A 23,940-nucleotide genomic window follows, 5' to 3' on the forward strand; every position below is an offset into this window, starting at 1 on the left:
TTTGTAGGTGAAAACTCTGCTGTACTAATACCTGAAAACAGTACCTGGTTTTCACATTTCTTTTTTTCAAATCAGTTTGCTTAACCTTCTTTTAAAAAAAAATTGACTTGAGAGAGAGAGAGAGAGAGAGGAGAGAGAGAGAGAGGAGAGAGAAAGGGAAGGAAAGAAAGAGGGAAAAACATCAATTTTTTAAAAACATTTTTATTGATTTCAGAGAGAAATGGAGAGGGAGAGATAGAAACATCAATAATGAGAGAGAATCATTGATCGGCTGCCTCCTGTACACCCCCTACTGGGGATTGAGTCTGCAACCTGGGCATGTGCCCTGGACTGGAATCGAACCTGGGACCCTTCAGTCCACAGTTCGACGCTCTATCCACTGAGCCAAACTGGTTAGGGCAGAAACATCAATTTGTTGTTCCACTTATTTAAGCATTCATTGGTTGATTCTTGTATGTGCCCTGACCTGAGGTAGAACCCGCAACCTTGGCTATTGGGAAGATGCTCTAACCAGTTGAGCTACCCAGTGCCTCTTTAACCTTCTTAAATCCATTCATCTTACCCAGACTTGAGTCATGCAGCCAATGTAATAATGTCTGCAAATTCCTATAAATTATTCTGGAAATTTTAGTTCCCATAATGTTGAAACCTCACTGAAATTCTCTACTCAGATAATATGTCTAACTGTACTAAAACTTAGTTTCCTGAAATGACTAAATGGTACATTAATTTGTTAGAAATCAACTGTCCTAAGATTTTAGGACAATAATACATTCATTCAACCAACATTTGAGCACCTATTACAAACCTGGTACTATGCTAAGCATTAATAATATAGAAAGTCTGTCTTGAGTCAGGGATTGGACCATGTTACAGATTTATAATATAACAATGGTGAATAGTGTTTTTGCATACACTACTATAGGTACACAGAAAAAAATAAAAGCAGTTCTTCCAAAAGAACTTCCCAGAGAGAAGAATTTTTAAACAAAGTCCTGAAAATATAGGCCAATCAAATGTTCATTAGGAAAAGAGGCAAGAAGGGCATCTCGAGGAGAAGGAACGGCATATACAAAGGCCCAGGGGTAGGTTCAGGGAATGGCAGATAGGTGAGATAGAAAGCAGTAGGTATAGAGGCTGTTGAGTGGCAGGATGTAGGGCTAGAAATGGACATGGGATACCTATCCCCAGATATTGTTTTTAGCCAAAGACAAATCCAGGCATTTCTGGGGCACAAAAGAAAGTAATCAGCTAACCCAAACCATCTGCCAATTGTTTTATTAAAATTTTTTTTATAAATTAGTAGACACAGTATTAAAGCAAAAAAGCCAGTGTATGGGATATTACTTCAGACCTGTAAAGCAAATGTGACCACTGTTTTGATAGGATGAGGAGGATAAGGAAAATGTGATCTATTTGGGCCACTTATTTACCATGAAAATCAATTTTGATCCGTTTTTAAAATCTCCTCCCCTCAAAGAAAAACAAACTCTAGTTTTATCTTCCCCCCCCTTCACTTTAACTAGGAAATAGAATGCTAAGAGATCTAGGAAATGAACCCCCCATTAGATAACTTAAGTAAAAATGAAAGACACCTGGGGTTTCATGATTTCTAGCTCGGTGGCCTTAAGCAGGTCATGTTTCTGTTCTCAGTTTCTGGACCTGTAAAAGGGCCCGTCTCCCTAGACGACCATGTGGATAATTTGAGAATGTGAATGTTGGCTTTCAAACTCTAAAGCCCTCTACAAAAGTTATTTATGATGGTGATTATGTTGTAATGGTGATAAGACTCCTCATGGGACACATAAACTGTCCCTTCTCGTTCAGTGGAGAGATTGCCCTCTATGCTTCCCTCATTTGTGTGTCCCAAAGTCCTTCTCCAATTAAGTTCTTGCAAGCTGCCTATGGGAAGGCCCCCGATAAGCAGTGTAATCTACTCTCTGAAATTCCCAAGGCCAAACACAATTACTGAAATGCATCTGCTGTCAAGTTACCCCTATATGCAAACCTCAAGGAGGAGACACTGCCAAAAACAAGTTCAGGGGACAGCACAACATAAATAAGCCTCAACTTCCCTCTCCCCCTACCCTCCAAGGAAATTCTATAACATGGAAAGCCACGAAGAATTATTGCAGCAAAGAGTGAATGTAACCCTGGCCGGTGTGGCTCAGTGGTTGAGGGTTAAACCATGCACCAAAAGGTTGCCGGTTTGATTCCTGGTCAGGGTACATGCTTGGGTTGCAACCTCAATCCCCAGTAGGAGGAGATCGATGTTTCTCTCTCTCCCCATTCTCCCTTCCTCTCTATTTAAAATCAAGAAAAACACTTCTTAAAAAAAAGAGTGAACATAAATGGGGATGGTCCAGCTGCAGCCGAGGCAGTGCCACCTGATGTATCAGAAATAAAGTCACAGCCTTTGAGAGCATGGTTGATGGGAAGTACATTTGCCTTGGTTCACGTTCCCAAGACACTTCTGGAATTGTAGAATACTGTTATACAAACATCAGAAGTGAATTATACATCTGACATAACCATGACCTAGAAAAGACCCAAAGGGCAGGAAATTTCAGTGGAAAGTTGCTGCAAGAAAAAAGCAACCGGAAGTAACTTGTCTAAATTGGGCAACATGAGTATAAGGTTAATATTGGCATGGCTAGGAATTCCCAGTCCCAAGTTAATAAAACTAGGGTCGTGAGAATTCTCCTTAGCTTACCATCTGCGTTTACCCACCCACCCAGCCTCCTCCCAGCAGTAAAAAAAAACAACAAAAAACACTGCTTGGAGGAGGAAAAATAACTAGTTAGCAACAAAACATTTAAATTTCACCTCAAATAAGACTTTTATTTCAAAATCTGGGGAGACATTTCAACTCAAATTTATTCTAGGATATTCTGATTTAGGTTAAGTCATTTTGAACAAATAAAATTGCCAAATCACAATTTCATTTCCCTTTCCTCATGTATATAAACCAAAAAGTTTCTTGCATGCTACTCAAATAATTACTAAAATGTTAATACTAAAAGTATTAATAAATAGAATATTAATGTGACTTTAAAATAAGTATCTTCATTTGTCTCCCCTTTTTCCTTTGTCTAGCTTTGAAGGCCTCACCTTCTAAAAAACGGTGCAATTCCATCGTCGCCCTGAAGGCGACCTCACAGGAGATTGTGTCCTCAATCAGCCAAGAATGGAAAGATGAGAAGCGGGATTTGCTGACAGAAGGGCAGAGTTTCAGCAGCCTTGATGAAGAAGGTAAAGATACGGAACTTTAAAGCAGAAGAAAGAAAACATTCCTGTGATTTTATTTTATTTTATTTTATTTATACATGTAAACGCACAGTAGGAAGCTTACAGAATACCTGCTCTAAAAAAGCAAAGTCGCCGAAACCGGTTTGGCTCAGTGGATAGAGCGTCGGCCTGCGGACTGAAGGGTCCCAGGTTCGATTCCGGTCAAGGGCATGTACCTGGGTTGCGGGCACATCCCCAGAAGGAGATGTGCAGAAGGCAGCTGATCGATGTTTCTCTCTCATCGATGTTTCTGACTCTCTATCTCTCTTCCTTCCTCTCTGTAAAAAATCAATAAAATATATTAAAAAAAAAAAAAAGCAAAGTCCATTATATAATCTTAAAGGGTATTTGCAGTATGATACAGTTAACATAAAATGTTTTAAAACACATAAACAATTCAATATATGATATATGGTATAAATAAATTAAAAGACAGTAAAATATTCAAAAACAAGATCTACCTAAAGGTAACACATCTGAACATTTTGGTGTTTGTACTACTAGACCTTGTTCTATGCGTGGATATATATTTTTTCCAAACACATAAAATACTTATAAGCACATACTTATACATATATACATACAATCACAATGTAACGAGTTATCAATTTATTTAGGTCCTCTTTAATGAATTGAATCAGTTTTATAATTTTCTCTTTGCCTAACTTTTGTTAGATTTATCCCTAAATTGAGCAACCTGAGTATAAGATTAAACATTGGCATGGTTAGGAATTCCCAGTCCCAAGTTAATTAAACTAGGGTCATGAGAATTCTCCTTAGTTTACCAACCCATGTATACCCCATTCAAATCCCAAATCCCAAACATCACACTCACATGGTAGTGCCTGTTAGGATCAGTTTCCATTCACACACACTTCCTGAAAATACATAATTTTGAGTCTGTTGTGCCTATAATGGAATACCAGAAACACCTTCCAGTTATATTGTTTTTATTATTGTCTTTTAGTTTAGTTTGGGAGAATGATTAAAAATAATCCACAGTAAAGCCTAGTGACACTAGTTAACAATATTCTATTGCATATGTGAAGGTTGCTAAGATAGTAGATCTTAGAAGTTCTCATCACAAGAAGAAAAATGTAACTATGTGTTATGGGTTGTAGCTATGGGTGTTAACTAAACTTCTTGTGTTAATCATTTGGCAGTATGCACATATCTCAAATCATTATGCTGTACACCTAAAGCTAGTGCAATGTTATATGTCAATTCTATCTCAATAAAAATTAAAAAATAAAATATCTACTTACTACCCAACAGCAGAACTTTAAGAATGGGATTGGTCCGCCCATTGTCCTCGCTCTCTGGGCACTCCCAGGTCTCCTTTTAGAGACGCTCTGTTCTGTGTGGCCATCCTTTGTTTAAAGGACTGTCTCTGGCAGGCTGGCCAATAATGGATGTACAGTTGTGTAAAGTTTAGGATGATTTAAAATGATCTCACTTATATGTGGAATCTAATGAACAAAATAAGCTGTCGAACGAAATAGATCTAGAGACAGAGAAGCATGGAACAGACTGATGAATCTCAGAGGGAAGCAGGGAGGCGGGGGTGGGTGGGAAGAGATTAACCAAAGAATTTATATGCATATTCGCATAACCCGTGGACACAGACTCTAGTGCAGTGAAGGCCTGGAGGGAGGGGGGGGGGGCACAGGGAGGAGTTCATAGAGGAACAAAAGGGGTGCCATCTGTAATACTTTCAACAATAAAGATAAATTTTTTTAAAAAAAGAAAATGATGCAGATTCAAAAATCCACATGGAATCTTGAGAGTAGGCATGGGTCACTCCTCAGCCTTGAGTATTCTGCTTTCCTGATGAGGGAGGTCTCTTGGATAAGAATTTTCATAGATACTTGCATATTAAAAAAGAAATAAGAATTTTCTCATTTTTAAAAAAGCAGCCTTGCTATTAAAATGTGATGTCAAGAAGAGCCAGGCATAGTGTTCAAAGATGTGTGGGCTCCAACGTGGTTCAAATATAACTAGCTGGCTGTAGCGTGTACGGCGTGTTTCCTGGCTCTTACAAAGTCTCAGTTCTTATATCCAAATTGAGAATCACAGATACGTGCATAGCCTGGGGAGGGAAATCAGGTTACTTTGTGTTTATACATTTGCCAATCATCCTTTCAATCTCTGTTGAATTATCTCCTGAAGCCCCTAGGAGCTTTGTATGTCATCTTTTGAAACAGTAAATCACTTTATTAGGTTTTTAAAAGAGCACTCATCATGTCATTTCCATAAGCCACTTTGTAAATTAATGCATTTTCCTTCCTGTTTAACCTGTTTGCAAGAAACTATTTTACATTTCTGCTGCAGTTCACTGGAGCTCAGTTAATTCATAATTTAAGTTGCAGCCTAATGTGTAAAATGAATGATTTTGACTCGTTTAAATGGTTATAGACACGAGAGCTGCATTTCTTACTGAGATTCACGATGTGCGTGCTGCTTTTGTTTCCCAGCGCTGGGATCCCGGCACAGGCCAGACCTGGTGCCTAGCACGCCATCCCTGTTTGAAGCTGCTTCCCTGACGACCACCATTTCATCCTCTTCCTTATATGTCAATGAACAATATCCACACGACAGGACGACGCTGTATTCAAACAGGTAATACTTGGCGCGATCAAATTGCCACACCGGCTGTTACCACATCAACATCACAACTAGATCAATATCTCTGAATGAGAACATGCCGTCCCTAACAACCAGGATGTGCCTGTCACCTGCTCCGTAAGTAAGAAGGAGAGAGAGAACATTGTTGCTTGATTTTTACTGTGGCAAGAAATGCACCTTAGGGAAAAACTCCTCTGATTTTTCTTACATTAATCATTATGTTTGGTTCCGTGGAAGAAGACAAATCCTTCATCATTTTTATTTTAATGATTTTTAAATTTATTTTTTAATTACAGCTAATGTGCAATATTACATTAGTTTCTGGCGTACAACAGAGCGATTAGATATTTATATACCTTGCAAAGTGATTACCCTGGTAAGTCTAGTACCCATCTGGCACCATACATAGTTATTAAAATATTATTGACTGTATTCCCTGTGCTGTACTTTACATCCCCATGTCTATTTTTATAATTGCCAATTTGTACTTTTTAATCCCTTCACCTTTTTTACTTATCCTCCTAAATCCCCTCCCATTTGGCGACCATATGTAAGTGAAATCATATGGCATTTGTCTTTCTCTGACTTATTTCACTTAGCACAATACCCTCTAGGTTCATCCATGTTATCACAGATGGCAAGATACTATTTTTTATGGCTGAGTAACTTTCCATTATACATACATACATACATATATACATACCACATCCTCTTGATCCATTCATCTATTGATGGATGCAAGGTTACTTCCCTATCTTAGCTATTGTAAATAATACTGCAGTGAACATAGGGGTGCATATATCTTTTCGAATTAGTGTTCTGGATTTCTTCAGATAACTACCCTGCAGTGGAATTGCTGGGTCAAATGGTAGTTCTATTTTTGGTGTGTTTTTTTAAGAACTTCCATAATGTTGTCCATAGTAGCTACATCAATTTACAATCTCGCCAATAGTGCAGAAGGGTTCTCATTTCTTCACATCCTTACCAGCACTTGCTGCTTTTTGATTTATTGATGATAGCCATTTTGACGAGTTCCAGGTAATATCTCAATGTGGTTTTAATTTGCATTTCTTTCATGATGATTAGTGATGCTGAGCATCTTTTCATATGTTGTTGGCCACCTGTATGTCCTCTTTGGAGAAATGTCTATTCAGATCATCTGCCCATTTTTTAATTTGATTATTTGGAGGGGTTTTTGCTGTTAAATTATATGAGTTGCTTAATTTGTTTGGGATATTAACCCCTTATAGGATGCATCAGTGAGGAATATCTTCTCCCGGTCAGTAGGTTTTCTTTTCATTTTGTTGATGGCTTCTTTCACTATGCAAACACTTTTTTGATGTAGTTTGACGTCTCATTTGTTTATTTTCTCTCTCTTTTAGTAATTTCTTATGAATGGATGTTTTAAGCAAGCAATCTTGGTTAATATTGCAGAGATAGCTGCAAAGATATTTGCATACTGTCTTTTCATATGAGTGACATTAGTGACTATGATAGAGAGAATAATGCCCCCCAAAATTGTTCACACGCTAATCCCCCGAACCCATGACTATATTACCTTATATAGCAAAAGTACTTTGCCAGTTTGATTACGTTAAAGATCCTGAGGTGGGAAGAGTAACCTGAATTATTCAGATAGGTCAGTTGTAAACACTGGGGCCTTAAGAGAGGAAGACAGGAAGATGAGAGTCAGAGGAGGAGACGTGATCCAGAGCAGAGGTCAGAGAGAGAGGAAGCTCTGAAGATGACACAATGCTGGCTTTGGAAGTGGAGGAGGAGGCCATGAGCTGAGGAATGCAGGCAGAATCTAGAAGCCAAAAAAGGCAAGACAACTGATTCTGCCTGAGAGCCTCCTCAAAGGAACACAGGACGTCTGACTACCAGCGTTGTAAGGTGATAGATGTTTATTGCTTTATGCCTCTACGTTTATGATCATTTGTGACAGCAGCAATGGGAAACTAATATGGTGACTCTCAAACTCTTAATGTCAATCTGAGCACTGAGATGGGTTACTGAGATTTCTTACATAGGAAACTAATTTATTAGATATTTTTCCTTTTTAAACAGAATGTTCCCAAACATTGTTTCTCGGAATAGAAAATATCTTCACAAAGAGGTCACAACATTGTCTGTGGGATTAGCTATTTTACTTTTTCTGTTTTTACATACACAGTTTTATAATTAGCTTTCAGTTGAGGACAGGGACTACTATGTACATACTCTCAATAATTATCTGTTAAATATTGAACAAGTTCTTGTTGAAATCTAGCTCTCGAGAATCAAGATCAAAGTTGTGCAGGTAAAGTGCTTCTTACACTGTAAGTCATTTTCCACCTTCAGGCTAGCAGCTTGATTTATTCGATTTGATAGATTCATTTTTAATATATGCATATTTATAGATTATAGCTCGGTCCTTTGGCAAGTGAAGGCTTGGAGCTTCTGTAGAAATACTTTTTTGTCGCTGTTTCTTTCTCTCTTGGCTGGATACAAGTTAGGTGACAGCAGGTGAGGCAGCCAGGCTAGGTCTAGAGAAGTGGAACAAATCGCCAGGTGAGCCACCAATCTCAGCTGGGCTGCAGTTTGGATAGCTCTGTGGGAAGGCCAACAAATAAGGCTCCGTCATAAATTATTCGGCTCACCTGAACTGCAGAAGTGATTTGGTTAGCTTCCTTGGATTAGAAAATTTTAAGGTGACGTATACCTATATTAATGTGTACTTTGACTGTTCGAATTTGTTATGTAAATTAGTCAAGCAACAGGTATGTTTTTTTTATCTGCATAGTCCAGCTGCACACCGTTCTCTTGCTCTCAAATGTAAATAGACTTGAAAGATGGTTGAAAAGTCACAGGAAGTTCTTTGCACGGTCAAAACAATTCTCATATGAAGCCGTGGTGGTGACTTTTGCTTCTGTTCTCATTATCAGGGTCATATAATTGGGTATGCTATTAAATTATTTGCTAGAACTTTCAGCATAAAAATTAAAGGGCTGTGTTTGTTTGTTTTTGTGTTAGTGGTTGTAGTTAGGTATCCAGTGTTGGTCTAAGGCAGCGGTTCTCAACCTGTGGGTCGCGACCCCTTTGGCAGTCGAACGACCCTTTCACAGGGGTCGCCTAAGACCATCCTGCATATCAGATATTTACATTACAATTCATAACAGTAGCAAAATTACAGTTATGAAGTAGCAACGAAAATAATTTTATGGTTGGGAGTAAAAACATGAGGAACTGTTTTAAAGGGCCAGAAGGTTGAGAACCACTGGCTAAGGTATTCAACTCTTGGGAATTTATAAGGTTCTCCCAGGGTCCGGCACTGCCTCCTGCTGACTTCCAACCCTCCTGGCTAGTGTGGGAGCCCCCAGTGCATGCCCTGCCTCTGCATGCTCCAGGCCGTGGTGTAATTCTTGGTCCTTTTATTTATGCTGACACTGGTTATCATTTATTTGAATATGAAAAACATAAATGTTCTCTATGATTTTCTCTTTTGTTTTGTTTTGTTGTTGAAATGAATTGTTTGAAATACGTCTTTTTTGGCATTATATCTCCAAGTTGCAATTTCACATCTGTCAGCCTAGGTTGGGTTCAGTGACAAGAACAAGAAACAATTCTATGGTACTCAGAAAGGGATTTGATGGAGGGAACCGAGTGCTGACAAACTCTGTGGAAAGGCTGGGGGCGTGCGCACCGGCTGGACATTGGGAATCAGCCCTGAGCACACCACCCAGCTGGCCCGCCAGCAGCCCGCAGCCTTTACCACAATCAATGGGTGCCCTGCTAACAAAGCAGGCCAGGGAAAAGCATGTTGGTGAACCCAGAATGTTTTTAAATAAGCTAACAATTAAGAATTAAGCAGTTTCACGAAAATACCCAGATTCTTTTGAAAAACCACTAGCTTTGGCCCAGCCGACATGGCTCAGTGATTGAGCGTCCACCTATGAACCAGGAATTCATGGTTCGATTCCCAGTCAGGACACATGCCCAGGTTGTGAGCTCAATCCCCAGTAGGGGGCGTGCAGGAGGCAGCCGATTAATGATTCTCATCATTGATGTTTCTATCTCTCCCTTTCTGAAATCAATAAAAATAAAAAAAGAGAAAAACCACTAGCTTTGGCACCACCTGGCTACATTGGGTACTGGTATTGCTCCGCTGAGGGGAGAAGCGTGAACCCTCCAGCTCACTACCCTCTGCTTCCCTCATCTCTGCAGTTGCCTGCCTGTGGGTATTTCAGCTGTTAGTGTTCATGGAGAGGAGAAGCCACAGACAAGCCTCTTATCTTACCCACTGCCTTAGGGAAGTAGTATGGAAAAGGTGCAGGAAAGACACAAAGGTGCTAAGAACCCTCAAGACAAATAATGGCATCCCAACTCCTGAGGATCAATTTTCCTGTTTCTCCCACCTACCGTGTCCAACCCTGACTATGCCACAGGGAAACCTTACCAGCAAACTGAAGAGAAACGATCAGATGTTGTTTCTATCCTGTCTTCCTTGACAGCCCTCCTAGTCCTCATGGTATCTCTTGAAGCAACAAATACAAAGGATTCCAAACCTCATCTAGCCTGCTAGGGTTTAACATCTAATTCCAGAGCCTGCAAAGGAGAGGAGTTGAATGTCGATGTTATCATTCACATCGGGGTTGTTCCCTTTCTTTCTTTATGAATCATTTTTTTCTGTTAAGGCTAAGTGGTTGTTTTCCTTTGGAACATTATGCTATATATATCTGCACTTTAATCAGCTGTAAGTACTTCAACTAGCGGTTGTCATTCCACCCGTCTTTTTCGAATCCTTGACTCTGAAAGGTGTTGATTAATGCCTGGATGTCTCCACTCCAAAATCGCATCCTGCAGTGAGAAAGTGCTGTCCTTAGAATTGTTCCTTTTTAAAAAGGATTATTCTCTGTAACTTCAAAAACTCCAGTGGCGATCCATTTTTTTTCTTCTTAAGAGTACTTCAAAAACTGACTAGGAAGCGAAGGAAAATAGTGCCGTGTGTAAAGCATCTGCTGAACCTGATGATTGGGAGCACGTATTTCACTGTGCAGTTCTGAGTCAGTGTGCACTTCACAGGAACGAAGAGAAACTGTTGTGGGTACCTGCTTCCCAGGCAAATAGTGGGGTTTACATTCTGAAGTTTTGATCCTTGGCTTTTCTTTCCTAGTAGGAACTCTGTTCTTTTAAAGAAGGTATGCATTGAGCACTGAGAAAGGCAGAGGCACATAAAGTGTGTTATCTCAAAGTTAAGAACAATTTGATGTGGAAATTGGTTAGACTCATGAATATTAATTCTTTTCATGATTTCCTGCACAGTTGGTAGCAAAGCTAAAGCTCTGATTATGCATAAGGATCGAAAGCCCTGCTGCATTCCAATGTCTTTCTACTTTACCATCAAAGATGCCTTTACCGACATCACCATGCTGTTCCGTCTCCTGCTTTGCTGGTGGCTATTTCAATGGTGGGCTCACCCTGGAGACACTGGGAACATTGTGAGAAGGGTAGGTGGTCAGAGGAAAAGTCACTGCTCATTTGCACACAAAGGGACAGCTGGCAAAGGCTTCCTAAATGATGACTCCAACGTTCCAAGCCTCAGAGGCCGAGCCAGTGGATCGGACCGCAGTTCTGTGCCCCTTTCTGGGGCACAGAGGGGTGAACAGTTGTCTCTAGCCACAGCCCCTCCCCTCAAACGGCTTACCATTCACATTTAAGAGCCATCCATCTGTGAAGTTCAGAGGACCCATTAGCGTACAGATTTATCTAAACTATAAGGAGAAATGCCGAGCATTATGTGACCTATCCAAGGTCACAGGACTTGCTAATGGGATTTAAGTCAGAGCACAGGTCTCTGGGGCCCAAGCCTCTGTCCTTCCCCGTTCCACTCTTTCGTCACGGCCTGTAGGTACGCCAGCCTCTGCTTGTTGTGTGTGCTCTGCGCAGACAGTGATTGGTTGTGTTCTTCTCCCTAACATGAATCCTGGCCCTGTGTTTAAGCCATTTTTCGCAGTTTAATAACTGAAATATTCCCAGTAGGCAAAGTGGTGGGCTTAAGTCCATGTCTACCTATGGTGTTTATCCTTGAAGTCTGGCTAAGTTTCCTTCTTAAAAGCACCATGGCTGTGGGAGACTTTTTTATCATCGTACTAGTCAAACCGTTAATAATAATTATAACAACTACAATAATAGCTCATTATTGGACCATATTAAGAGTCTGTGTTAAGCCCTAGCTGGTTTGGCTTAGTGGATAGAGCTTCAGCCTGTGGACTGAAGGGTCCCGGGTTCGATTCCGGTCAAGGGCACCAAAAAAAAAAAAAAGAGTCTGTGTTAAGTTCCTTACATGAATGAAGTTTCTTAATTCTCACAGCAACCCTGAAAATAAACCCTGACATTGTGTTTATTTTCTCTAGTTGGACAGATGAAGGGTGCTTTACAACATTAGGTAACTTTCATGAGGTCAAATGGCTATAAAGTAGAGCCATAGTTTCTGCCCATAGCACTGCCATAGAACCAAAGGCTCGGGCCTCAGCTATTCGATGGCTGCCCCCATCCACATGGTCACATCTCAGACAAGATGACTTTCAGATGATGCTTTTAATGGAAATGCAGTAATGTCCACACAAGTTCTCTTCCTCTTGATTCATTTGCCTTGTCTTTTTCCCCTGTAATTTTGAGTGAGGATTTTCACTTTCCAAGATGTGAGAGACTGGCTGTGTTCAAACACTCAAAATAAGGCATCTTAATTTAAATTCACAAGAAACTAAAATAGCTGTTTCCTCAAGGTTTTATTGTTGTTAAATCCTCACTCAAGGATATTTTTCCATTGATTTTATTTTAGAGTGGAGGGCAAGGAGAGAGAGAAAGAGAGGGAGAACTATTGATGTGAAAGAGACACATTGATTTGTTGCTTCCCGCACACGCCCCAACCAGGGCCAGGGATCAAGCCTGCCACCAAGATACATGCCCTTGATGGCAATGGAACCGAGGACCCTTCAGTCCACAGGCTGATGCTGTATCCACTGAGCCAGACTGGCCCGGGCTATTTCCTCACGTTTTTATTTCCAGTTCTGCAGGTGGACACCAAATGTTACATGGCCACTGAGAAGAGACTTTTGTTAGCTATGTTTCGGCTGATTTAGAAAACTCTCTTCTGATGACACAGTAAGGTCAGCATGACATTTATCACTTACAGAATGAAGGGAGAGGAAAGTTGGTTGTAAGAAGTTTCTACCAACTCCAGTTCTCTAACCATAACCTCAAAGGAGGGACAGTGCCGGCTTGCAGTACCTGTTCTAAACACTGCTGAGCCTACATGCTTGCCTGGGACTGGCCCCTCTGCAGGCCTCCTGCCGATGCTGGAATTAAATCTGACCTCTCCAGACTCTGTGCATTTATGCTTCTTAGTCTGATGACTCCAACCATGCAGACAGCCCTTCTTACCACCCCCACCCACTCCCGGGGCTGGGTCTTTCTCTTGCATTTTAATTATTATAAGTCATTCATTAGATTATTAGCCCTCAGACTGCCACTCCTAGCTATCTAGCATTGGCCAAGTCACTTTACCTTTATGTGCTTGTTTCTTCATTTGTAAAATATGGATTATTATGAAATGATAATTGGAAAATATTTACAATACCTGGCACACAGTAAGCACTTCAAAGTATTTGTTAAAATAACCAAGTGATCCCAGATCGTAACACCTGGCATCTTTCTGGTAAGTTCCACTGTGAAGGGCAAGGTGGGCTTGCCTTGGCAACAAGCCATGCAGAGTACTTCATTAGTTCTGACTAAAAACATCCCAGTCAAGGAAGCAGAAAGCACATTTGGAATTTCAGAGAACCTGGTAAAGGGAACTGGTTATGGAGTGTGGGGAGGCTGCAGCGTGAAGGGGGAAGGGGAGAGATCCAGGTCAGTAGCTGCAGGAGGCGGCCATCACCTAGACCAGTGATGGCGAACCTTTTGAGCTCGGCATGTCAGCATTTTGAAAAACCCTAACTTAACTCTGGTGCCGTGTTACATATAGAAATTTTTTGATATTTGCAACCATAGTAAAACAAAGACTTATATTTTTGATATTTATTTTATATATTTAAATGCCATTTAACAAAGAAAAATCAACCAAAAAAATCAACCAAAGTTCGCGTGTCACCTCTGACATGCGTGTTATAGGTTCGCCATCACTGACCTAGACGCATGAAGGAGGGCCCCACCTGGGGACGGGCTGACACTTTAGGGGCAGGGACAGAGGCAGAGGATATCACTTAAAGAGCTGGGAGATGCCCTGGCTGGTTTGGCACGGTGCAGAGAGCATCGGCCTGCAGACTGAGGGGTCACAGGTTCGATTCCCGGTCAGGGCACATGCCCCGGTTGTGGGCTCCATCCCCAGTAGGGGGCATGCAGGAGGCAGCTGATCCATGATTCTGTCTCATCATTGATGTTTCTCTTTCTCTCTCTTCCCCTCTGAAATTAATAAAAATGTATTTAAAAAAAAAAAAGAGCTGGGAGAGTGGCAGGGACACAGCTGCCTCCAGAGACACCAGCCAAAGAAGGAAGGAAAAAATGAGTGAGAAGAGGCCCAAAGGCTTCTTCCCTCCCACCCGCTCCTCTCCCGCCAGGGTCCTGCACCAGCACAACCTGGCCAAGGAGCCTGAGGAACGTCCTTGTGACTCTCGGCCCCAGCCTGCAAAGCAGAGCTGAAACCAGATATAAATACTGGTAATAGCCACAGTCCATAGAGCAAAAACTAGATAGATGTAAGGTCTTTACAAAAAAGATTTGCAAAGGTCAAAGCTGTACAAAGGGAGAATGTGTGTGCAAGCACAGGAATTGATTTAAGGAATCGCTTCCTTATAAAAGGAATCCTAGAGACAGGTTTTTTTCACCGTGCCAATGCAGGAGGTAGTAGAAAGTAGCTGTACTTACTTTAAATGGTCTGAGCCGTTAGAGACTCCAGTTTTTACCAATAAGTCTCTCTGACAGTCAGCAGTGCTCTCCCTGGTGCTGCACTGGAGTAGATGGCCCTACGTACTCATAGGAATGTTTGAGCTAAGTCCAGGCAAGTGGCATAGACCAAAAGGTTCTTCAGCTCCAGCATCCACGAAGAGAGCCAGGACAGCCAACACTCATGCCAGGGCCCACGCCACCACAGCTCATCAACAGACTATCACTCAGTCTAGAACACACACAGGGCGGAGGGATGGTTTCGCTTCCATTCTTCTTACAGTGAAGGATTTAATCAAGTTTTCTCCAGTGTCAGGAAACTAGGTCAACAAGCAAATGATGGTACAGATTTGGGGGAGAAGAACACTGCTTAGGGCCCTGAAGCAGAAACCTGCTTTGCTACAGGCGAACCTAAGCGCAGGGCATATCTTTTCACTTGTGGTGAGGGCACTGCAGAGAACATTGGAGCCTGGTAGAAGTTTCATAATATGCCTGTTAGTTTAGCTTCCATCCCAACCCCAGAAAAAAAAAAAAAAAACACATGGGATTTATATCACATAGTCTGCACTTGGATTTTATTAGATGCTTTTTCTTTTCTTTTTTTTTTTTTTTACAAATTATAGAATTCTGAAGTTACTAGAGGCCCAGTGCATGACATTTGTGCGCTGGGGGCGGGGTCCCTCAGCCCAGCCTGCGCCCTCTTGCAGTCTGGGACCCCTTGGGGGATGTCCGCCTGCTGGCTTAGGCCCACTCCCTGCAGGGTCCTTAGTGCTGCACCATGGAGGCAGTAGAGGCTCCCACCACTGCAGCTGCACTGGCCAGCTGTGAGCCCAGCTCTTGGCTGAGTGGCACTCCCCCTGTGGGAGCACACTGACCACCAGGGGGCAGCTCCTGCATTGAGCATCTGCTCCCTGGTGGTCAGTGCACATCATAGCAACCAGTTTTTCCGCCGTTCGGTCGATTTCCATATTAGCCTTTTATTATATAGGATTAGCTTTTCAAATTATCCACCATATATTTCAGCATGGGCAGAAAATTGAAGTGAATTTTTCAGATATCTGACATTTTATGAAGAACAATTTAGGATTCAACATTAATTCAAAGAACGCTTGTTTTTTGATGAATTGGTACATGGTAATATTTCTAGGTGCTTTTTGTGCATTAAGATTTATGGGGGGGGGCGGGAGTGGCAAGTGTTGGCCAGCCTTTGGATATCCTAACATCAAAAAAATCTCTTTTATCCATTTTCTGCCTCTTAGTTCTAAGACAAAAACAAACAAACAACTCTTCTTCATTTCCCGTGACTTTGGCCACTAGTGTTGCCACATGTCTGGGAGAAGGGCTCGCTGGTGGTGGGTATGTCTCTGCAGACCCTCCCCAGGCCTCTGCCTTCCTTCGTTGGTTCTCTAGAGAAATGCTTCCCAAAGCATCACTACCTCCTCAGGACTTATGCTCACTAGAGGTTAGGAAATAAAGTTCTTTCAAGGTACTCCTCTTCTTCTCTCTATTGACTGAGGACTGAAACTATTTCTTTGCCTTGCGGTTCAGCTGAAACACAGGTGGAGTCATTCAAGGAATTAAAAGGACAGGCATGTAATACCTGAGATGCAAAACCACAGCAAAATAGATGGGTTTCCAGATTATCATCAGGAGATGGGACCTCAGGTCCTCCCTCATATCTCAGACAGCCCGGGCGTGTCCTAAACAAAGTGCCCTTGCTCTGAAGGTATTTTAGGTTAGCACCCCCTGTGGTGAATAAATACCGCAACACCTGTGGGGCATACGCCCAGAACCTGCTTCTCAGCCCAGCCCCTCTGACCTTAGGCCAAACAACATTTCAGCTCAGCAGCTATTCTTGGCCTGAGTCTGCAGAGATCCTGACTGAGTGGCCAAAGCCCTTATCTTTCAAATCGCATGGGCTTTACTGACTCTTGTTCTGCTTAGAGGTTCGTTTGGTCCTTCCCGGCCCCTGGAAGTCGCCCTCTCTATCCTGACCACTTCTCTCTGTCCTTTCAATCCGTCCACACCACACTCAACAGCTAGTTCTATGCTTTAGTTAAGCGGGTCTGATACAAGCTGGTGTCTTGCTCCTGCCCGAGTGGCCCCCCAGCCCCACCCAGGGCAGCACCTCGGGCTTGTCTGCTTCACTTCAGCTCCGTCAGCTGCTGTGGCCTCTCTCTGAGGTGCCCCCTTGTGGCCCACCCATTGCATTCCCACTTGCCTTCTGAGCCATGGCCTAGCTCTGATATCGCAGAGTGGTGTTGACTTCCAGGGCCCGAGCGCCAGGATGGGTGAACCTCCTCCAGGCTCGCTTTAGCAGTGCCCGCCATTCCTCCTCCATCCCTGGCACCCTGTAGGGCGAGGCTCTGCCAGAGTCCCGTTTCATTTTGCTTCTCTGATAAACCACAAATATACACAAAGAATAACAAACAATTTCTTCAAGACTAGAAGAAAGTTGATTCCCACATCCCTTGTTTAATCCTGTTACCTGTGAAATTCTCTCCTTGTCATTTAGATGACTTGCTGATCTTTGGGGGAAAGAATTTCACCTTGGAAGTCCACAGTAAACCTGTGTTGAGGACTCATTAATTTCAGAGAAACTAACAGCCCCAGACAGGAAGACTAAACACAACCAGCCTTTTGCTTTTAGCTCATAGTCTGGGTGTCAGGAGAATTGGGTACGTGAAATGAGGGAATTGGAGGCAATGATAAAAATCTCAAGTCAGAATAATGTTAATCCAAAATGTATTTGTTTAATAGCCTGCTTTCAATGATAAAGTAATAAAGAGGAAATATATAATGACATAATGGAGCTCCTTATTTTTCTGGCCAGCGTATTAAAAATTAGTGATCGGAAGGTCACACAAGAACTTTAAAACAACCAGACTTGTTTTCTCAACAAAGGAGTTGGCTGAAATGAAAGTTCGTCCGGTGGCCACTTGGAGAAAGTATAGTGAGCATTTCTCTGTCTTCTCTCTCCTTGTTTCTCATCACCCTGCAGGGGTGCTCCTGAGTGCCGAAGCACGGGGTCTGGGAGAGCAGTTTCATCTTTTGTTCATATGTGAGTGCATCTGGGTTGGTGCCCAGTCATTCCAACTGCTGTTACTGCCATTTTCTTTGCCTTCACTGAGTCATGAGAAGAGAGGAAGCAGGCATTTCAAGGCCAGGGCAAAGCTGATTTGTGAAGTGGATCAAGTTTTCACTTTGCCTTTTTCCTGCCCACCTTCCTGATGTTTTCCCAATCCCAGTAGCACAGCTTGTCCTCAAACAATCATGGAGCTCTGGAAATGAAAGGGTCCTCTGACATCTTGTCATCCAGCCCTTTTATTTTTGATTATTTTTGTATCAAAATTCTGTATGTCAAGTTTAACAGTCAAATAGCTGTATAAAGTTTTTTAGGAAAAAGGGCAGGTCCTGCCTGGCCAGCATGGCTCAGTGGTTGAGTGTCAACCTATGAACCAAGAGGTTCATTCCGGTTGGAGCACATGCCCGGGTTGGATCCCCAGTGTGGGGCGTGCAGGAAGCAGCTGATCAATGATTCTCTCTCATCATTGATGATTCTATCTCTCTCTCCCTCTCTCTTCCTCTCTGAAATAAGATTATACATATATATATATATATATATATATATATATATATATATATTTAAGAGAGAGGACCAGAGAGTTGCTGAGTGAGGATGCTGAGGTTGCAACATAACTTAATAGCAGAACAGGAACTAAGACCTACATTTCCTAACTCCTTGGTCAGGGCAGCCTCTTTCCAAATAATCATTATCATAAGTAATGGATTCATCCACAGTGAGTGAGGTCCTAGTAGGGTGTGACGAGTTTCAAAGGCTATTTTGCGAAGAGCCCTTTGTATTTTTACTTAGACTGGTTTCTCATTAGGAGTCAGAAAATCAGGAAGCTTCTGAGGCCTTCCCAACACCTTCATGCTCCACAGACAAACCCCGTGGAAGGGAAAGTTTCGTGGGAAATGGTGACAACACAACAGTGACTAAGTTATACTGCATTTAACTTTTGCGCCTTTTTAACTTTGAATGTAACTGGAGTAGTACCGGGTCCCACCAACATGTGAGAACAAATGGGGTGACAGTCAGATACCAAAATCCACTGGTGCTTTCCCATCTACTGAGGCAGATGCTGAGTCCCCTGTCACATCCCCTGCAAATGGACCTGGCGTCCCCGGAGGTGTCTCCTGGGTGATCACAACAAGTCCAATCCCACTGAGAGTCGTCACTCCTCCCTTGTCCCTCAGCAGGCACTGCAGTCTCCCACCAGGCCTGGAAGGTCCCGTCCACCCCTTGCTGGGCCTTTAGCCATGCACAGCGGAGGCCCAGAGGCTCAGAGCCATGGCACATGCGGAAGAGCACCCTTACTTGTCAGTGGGGCCCCAAAACAATATTACTTGTGCTTGATGTTTTATAGACTTTGAGGAAATAGCTCTCCTGGTTTTTGTCTGTTTGTACTCTCCCTCTCCCCTTCCCCTCTATGACTTTCTCTGTGTCTCCCACCCTAGGAATCAAACATGAGTCCTTGGGTTAGCCTGCTACATGAACTAGACGTGATTCAATTCATCTGCTTTCGCAGACCTTCCTCAATCCTCAGCAAACAGACTTGTAGTGGGCCTGCCCACCAGGCAGATCTAAATCCTACGAATAGATATTGCTTTGTGTCTGTTCTCGGGCTGGGATCCTTATCATATCTATTAAAATAGACAGTGCACATACTCACACTTCAATCCAATATCCCCAAACATGTGGGGAAGGCCTTCTCGGCACAGGGCATGGTATAGCATGCTAGACAGGATAGCAAGTGTGGAAAACCTTTGCTTGAGAAATTATACTATTTGTATTAATAGATACATTAGAAGGCGACTGCTGTTCAGTTCAATGAAAGACCTATGCAAAGTGAGTCAGGAGAACAGAGTCAGGAAAGATGACTGGCCCAGAGCTGTGGTGATGCCCGCAGCAGAGGAGGAGAGTGCAAAGGGCAAAAGCTGCATATCCCTCATAGGGTCTGCCATGGTCTTCGGCATAGTAAGTGCTCAGAAAAGGTTTCTTCATGATCCAAATGCAGTGTTGGAAGTACTTAAGCTTGGGCGAACTAAGAAAAGGATCCCGAAAAAGTGAAATGCTATCTTATTAAAAAGTTTAATTCCAGGAAGATGTGTATTGATCACTTGCTTCTGGCCATTGTAACAGTTATAACACATTTAACTTTTCCAGTGCAGACTGATGAGCCCTGGGCTCAGCACCCCAGCACCATGAGCTAGCAGAGAGCCCCAGCTGATTGGCATTCAATCCCATGTGTCAGTCTGTGGTTGAGGCAGATATAAAATTGATTTCCTTGCCTCGGTGACATAGAAACAGTTCTTGATAAACAAGGGGCGCCCACATAGAGCCCTGTCAGCGGGATTTCTGGAGAGCCAGGGAACTGGATATTTTTGTGGAAGAGCGCAGCTCTCCGATGTAACTGGAGATTCCGCCTCTTTGCCAAGACAGAAAAGCAGGTCACCTGGGAGCTGGCCTCAGATGGAAGTAATTACGTGAATTCTGGGGGGTGGTGAGTGCATCACATTTTCATACCACTTACCTGATATTTATGAAGCCTCTGACTATATATGGAAGGTAATTTTTTGAAAATGAGTAAGTTGTGGCTACTGTTAGTTAATGCACAATTTTCTCATTTTTTGTTTGTGATAACAACCCTAAGAGCATGTAATGGATGCCTATTCTATACCATTTCGTCTGCTGAGCACTCTACAGATTTATTTTATTGAATGCACTTGTCAACCCTATAAGGTAAGCACTGGTGGAATGAGGAAACGGGTCTTACAAAGAAACATACATAACAGTAACATGAAACAGTCCATTATTACCAAGGCCATTGTGTACCCAAACCTAAGATTGTATAAAAAACACTACTTGACCCATAAAATGAACTTCTAGACACTAATGAAATATTTTCCTCTAATATCTGTAATTCTTCAACCGTTATGAATGTAGTCTCAAATGTATCACCTGAAAGCATTCCCATTTTTTTTATCTCATGCAATAGAACCTTAGTCAATTTGGAAGTGGCCCCATAACTGACAAAAATGAACACAAATAGCAAATAGTCCAGTCAGTGGACTCACATGATGTGATTTAGGCTTAGGTCAGGGTTTCTTCCGTATCAATATGTTACTAGAGAAAGAACAATATCTTATGAAATCTCATCACTTTGTATTGAAAAGTAGAAGTGAGCCCAGTACTGGAAATGCTTCAGCCCAAGTAACAGAAAACCTGTTAGTAGACACAGCTTGAACTTTCCAGCCAGGATGGTGGTTAGCCCCAAAGAGATGAGCAGAGATGTTTATCCTCTCAGTCTTCGGGGTACTGAAGCCACCGCGGTTATTCACCTCAGGTACCAGCAGTCTCCTCCGTGTTCCCCTGATACCATGTCCTATGAATGGCATGGTATTGAAAAAGGTTGAGCAGGGCTGGCCTGGTATGTTATAAAGGATGTTGTCATTACTTCACATAAAGTTCAGAACTATGCAGCGCAGGGTGAGTACAGCTGTGCAGTGACGGTCCCAGAGGTCCAGGCTCTGTCCATCTTCCTGCTTTGCTACCCTCTCTACTTTTTGGTTTTGCTTCTCTGCATTGCCACATGGTCACAAGGTGGCTGCCACAGCCTCACACATCATGTCCTCGCTCCAGGGATTTATGCCAGAAGAAGAAAAAAAGAACAAGGAAAGCAAGGGAGGGTGTTTCTCATTACAATTTGGTTTTTTTTACCTAGGTTACAGGGGGCCTACGGGGAGCTTTCCCAGTCAGTCCGGCCCCACCAGATCACATGACCACCTCTTTTTGCAAAGGAGGCTGGGAAGAGACCTACCCGCACTGACACTACTGGCCTCCACCCTCTACCTAAACTAAAAATTGGGGGTTCTGTTAGCAAAGACAGAGCACTGTGGTGGTCGTGCAGGCACCAGTGATAGTGCCAATCACAGCCTGGAAGGGAGAGGCCAGGATTTTTTAAAATGAGACAGATTTTTCAGCTTCTGAAGTAATTGTTTAGACTGTTTCCATCAAAATATCACCCACGTGATCACTTACCCCTGAAACTAAACGCCTCCTCTGTTGGAGTGAGTTTGAAACAGAGCATCCTACAGATTAAAAAACAAAGATTTATGCAAATATTAGTCAAAGAAATTGAAGTTTTTTCTATTCATTTTCATTGAGAGACAAGACAAGCAGCATTTATGATTTTGCAGCTTTGAGTTGTAGAACTAAGAATGATTTTTTTTGCTTTTTCTCCTGTTCAATAGTTTGCAGATTTTTCGTCATGTATTACATTTGCAATGAAAAGGCATTAATATTTTTAATTATTTTTCAATCTGATGGGTTCCTAGGAATGTTGCTTGAGGTGTCTCAAGAACTGGACTACAGAGTTCATTTTGTTTCATTTCTTAAACATTAAAATGAACCACAGGTTTTAAAAGGGTAACTTTTCTTTGTTCAAGCAGTATTAACTTTGGATATCTGGAGATATTTTTCTCTCGCTTCCTCAGACTTGGCAGAGCAAAGTATTATTTGTATTGTGTTGCAAAAAACATATCAGAGATTCATGGCACTGAGGGGAGAAACTAAACATAATCATTACCTTTGATTAATTGATAAGTTTTAGAACACTGGTTCATAATATTCCCAATGCTGAGTTGGCAGGAAAAAAAGAATAAGAAAGAAAACACAGTCACCCAGAATCTTTCCTTTATAACTTGAAATCTTGGATTTGAAAAACAGAAATAATTCTGAACCAATTTGCAGTCTATGCTAAGGAATAGACTTTTTCAGCTTTGTGAATTCATTTTCTGATTATGAAAGCTATATAGGAACTTTACACCATAGGAAATTTGGAAAAGAAAGTAGTTATTCTTAATCCCATGACTTGATAGAATTGTTATTGCCTTTGTAAACGCCAGTTAGGCTCTGTATGGTTCATTATATCATTGTAATCGCAGTGTAAATGCCACTTTAAATTACATCATACGTTTCTATGGTACCAAATGTTCTCTTCATACTTCTTTTCATGTTTGGTTTTATTTTTATCCAAGATCTAATTTAATAAAAATATATCCCATTTACTCCCTACCCCATTTCCTCTCCACGAAAGGTAATCATTTTTACCTTTTAATCTAACCTTTTGGCTATTTCTTCTTGCGGGGGAGGGAAAATTCCCCTCTCCCCTTCTTGGTTCCTCTGGCTGGTTGAATAATTAAAATGACATAAGGCAACTGACAGGAGAAAATCAAGTTTTAAGATGTGCACACAAGCAAATCACATAAGCATGAGGAATTTCAAAGCCAGTCAGGCAAAATGAGGTATGTGTGTGATTTTGGACTAGGGAGGGCGTAGGACCCTGGGACTTCAAAGGGAAGAAAGGCAGCTCGTGGGTGGACGAAAACAGTTAATGTTGAGTAAACAAATGTTTGCTGGGCCATCTAGAGACAATGGGACACAGAAGAAACTTCGATCAAAAGTCCTCTCTGCCACACCTAGCTCAAATTAAACTGTAGCGTTCTAGGCCTTAAAAATAATCAGCTTAAATGATCAATATTCCAAAGAGGCAATTGGGGGGATGGCAAACTCCCCATCATCTCTAAACAAAACACTACTTCGTGGTTTTTTTGTTCTCGCTTTGGAAGAGGATGACATAGCTCCCTTTTATCGCCCCTGTCTCTCTGCTAACCTCATTCCCTCCATCCTCCTAGTGGAGTTGCATTGTAATTCAGGTTAGATTGATACCTACCTTATTGTGTCATAAACACTGTTCACAAATGTGCCCTATTGCAAGGCATCATTACTTTTCCTGGTATTTTTCCCAAAATGATGTTTTGCTCTGCTAGTTGTCTACATACTTCTTACTAATTGAGTCTCGAGCTCTTCACCAACGTCTGATGGGTTCCGGTGCATCAGACCTTGTGCGCCACTGTCTGGTCAGCCGCCTGAGACCTCCTCCTCAGAGTGGCCGGTCCAGTCCGCTGTCTGCGGTGCACAGCTGTCATCCGGGGAACTTGCTCCCCTTTGCTCTGGGGAGGCCCTTCGTTTCTGGTGTT

At 42.1% G+C, this 23,940-nt stretch overlaps 1 protein-coding gene and 1 long non-coding RNA gene across 6 annotated transcripts in view; one reads left to right on the forward strand and one right to left on the reverse strand.

The window, feature by feature from the left end:
* PIP5K1B (phosphatidylinositol-4-phosphate 5-kinase type 1 beta) overlaps nt 1–23,940 on the forward strand; it is a 201,609-nt gene that overhangs the window by 126,996 nt on the left and 50,673 nt on the right. For all 5 annotated transcript variants that reach the window (XM_023764577.1, XM_023764578.1, XM_014466422.2 and 2 more), the window contains 2 exons: nt 3,097–3,252; nt 5,763–5,907. In XM_023764577.1, coding sequence (XP_023620345.1) covers nt 3,097–3,252; nt 5,763–5,907 — 301 coding nt within the window. The remainder of the gene's footprint in view (nt 1–3,096; nt 3,253–5,762; nt 5,908–23,940) is intronic.
* Nucleotides 21,281–23,940, reverse strand: part of LOC111828356 — a 74,987-nt gene continuing 72,327 nt past the window's right edge. Inside the window, exons 2-3 of the long non-coding RNA XR_002832198.1 lie at nt 21,941–21,990; nt 21,281–21,535 (exon numbers count right to left, since the gene is read on the reverse strand). This is a non-coding gene — a long non-coding RNA (uncharacterized LOC111828356). The remainder of the gene's footprint in view (nt 21,536–21,940; nt 21,991–23,940) is intronic.

This window comes from Myotis lucifugus, unplaced genomic scaffold (genome assembly GCF_000147115.1).
Source record: "Myotis lucifugus unplaced genomic scaffold, Myoluc2.0 scaffold_337, whole genome shotgun sequence".
In the NCBI taxonomy this organism is placed as follows: Eukaryota; Metazoa; Chordata; class Mammalia; order Chiroptera; family Vespertilionidae; genus Myotis; species Myotis lucifugus.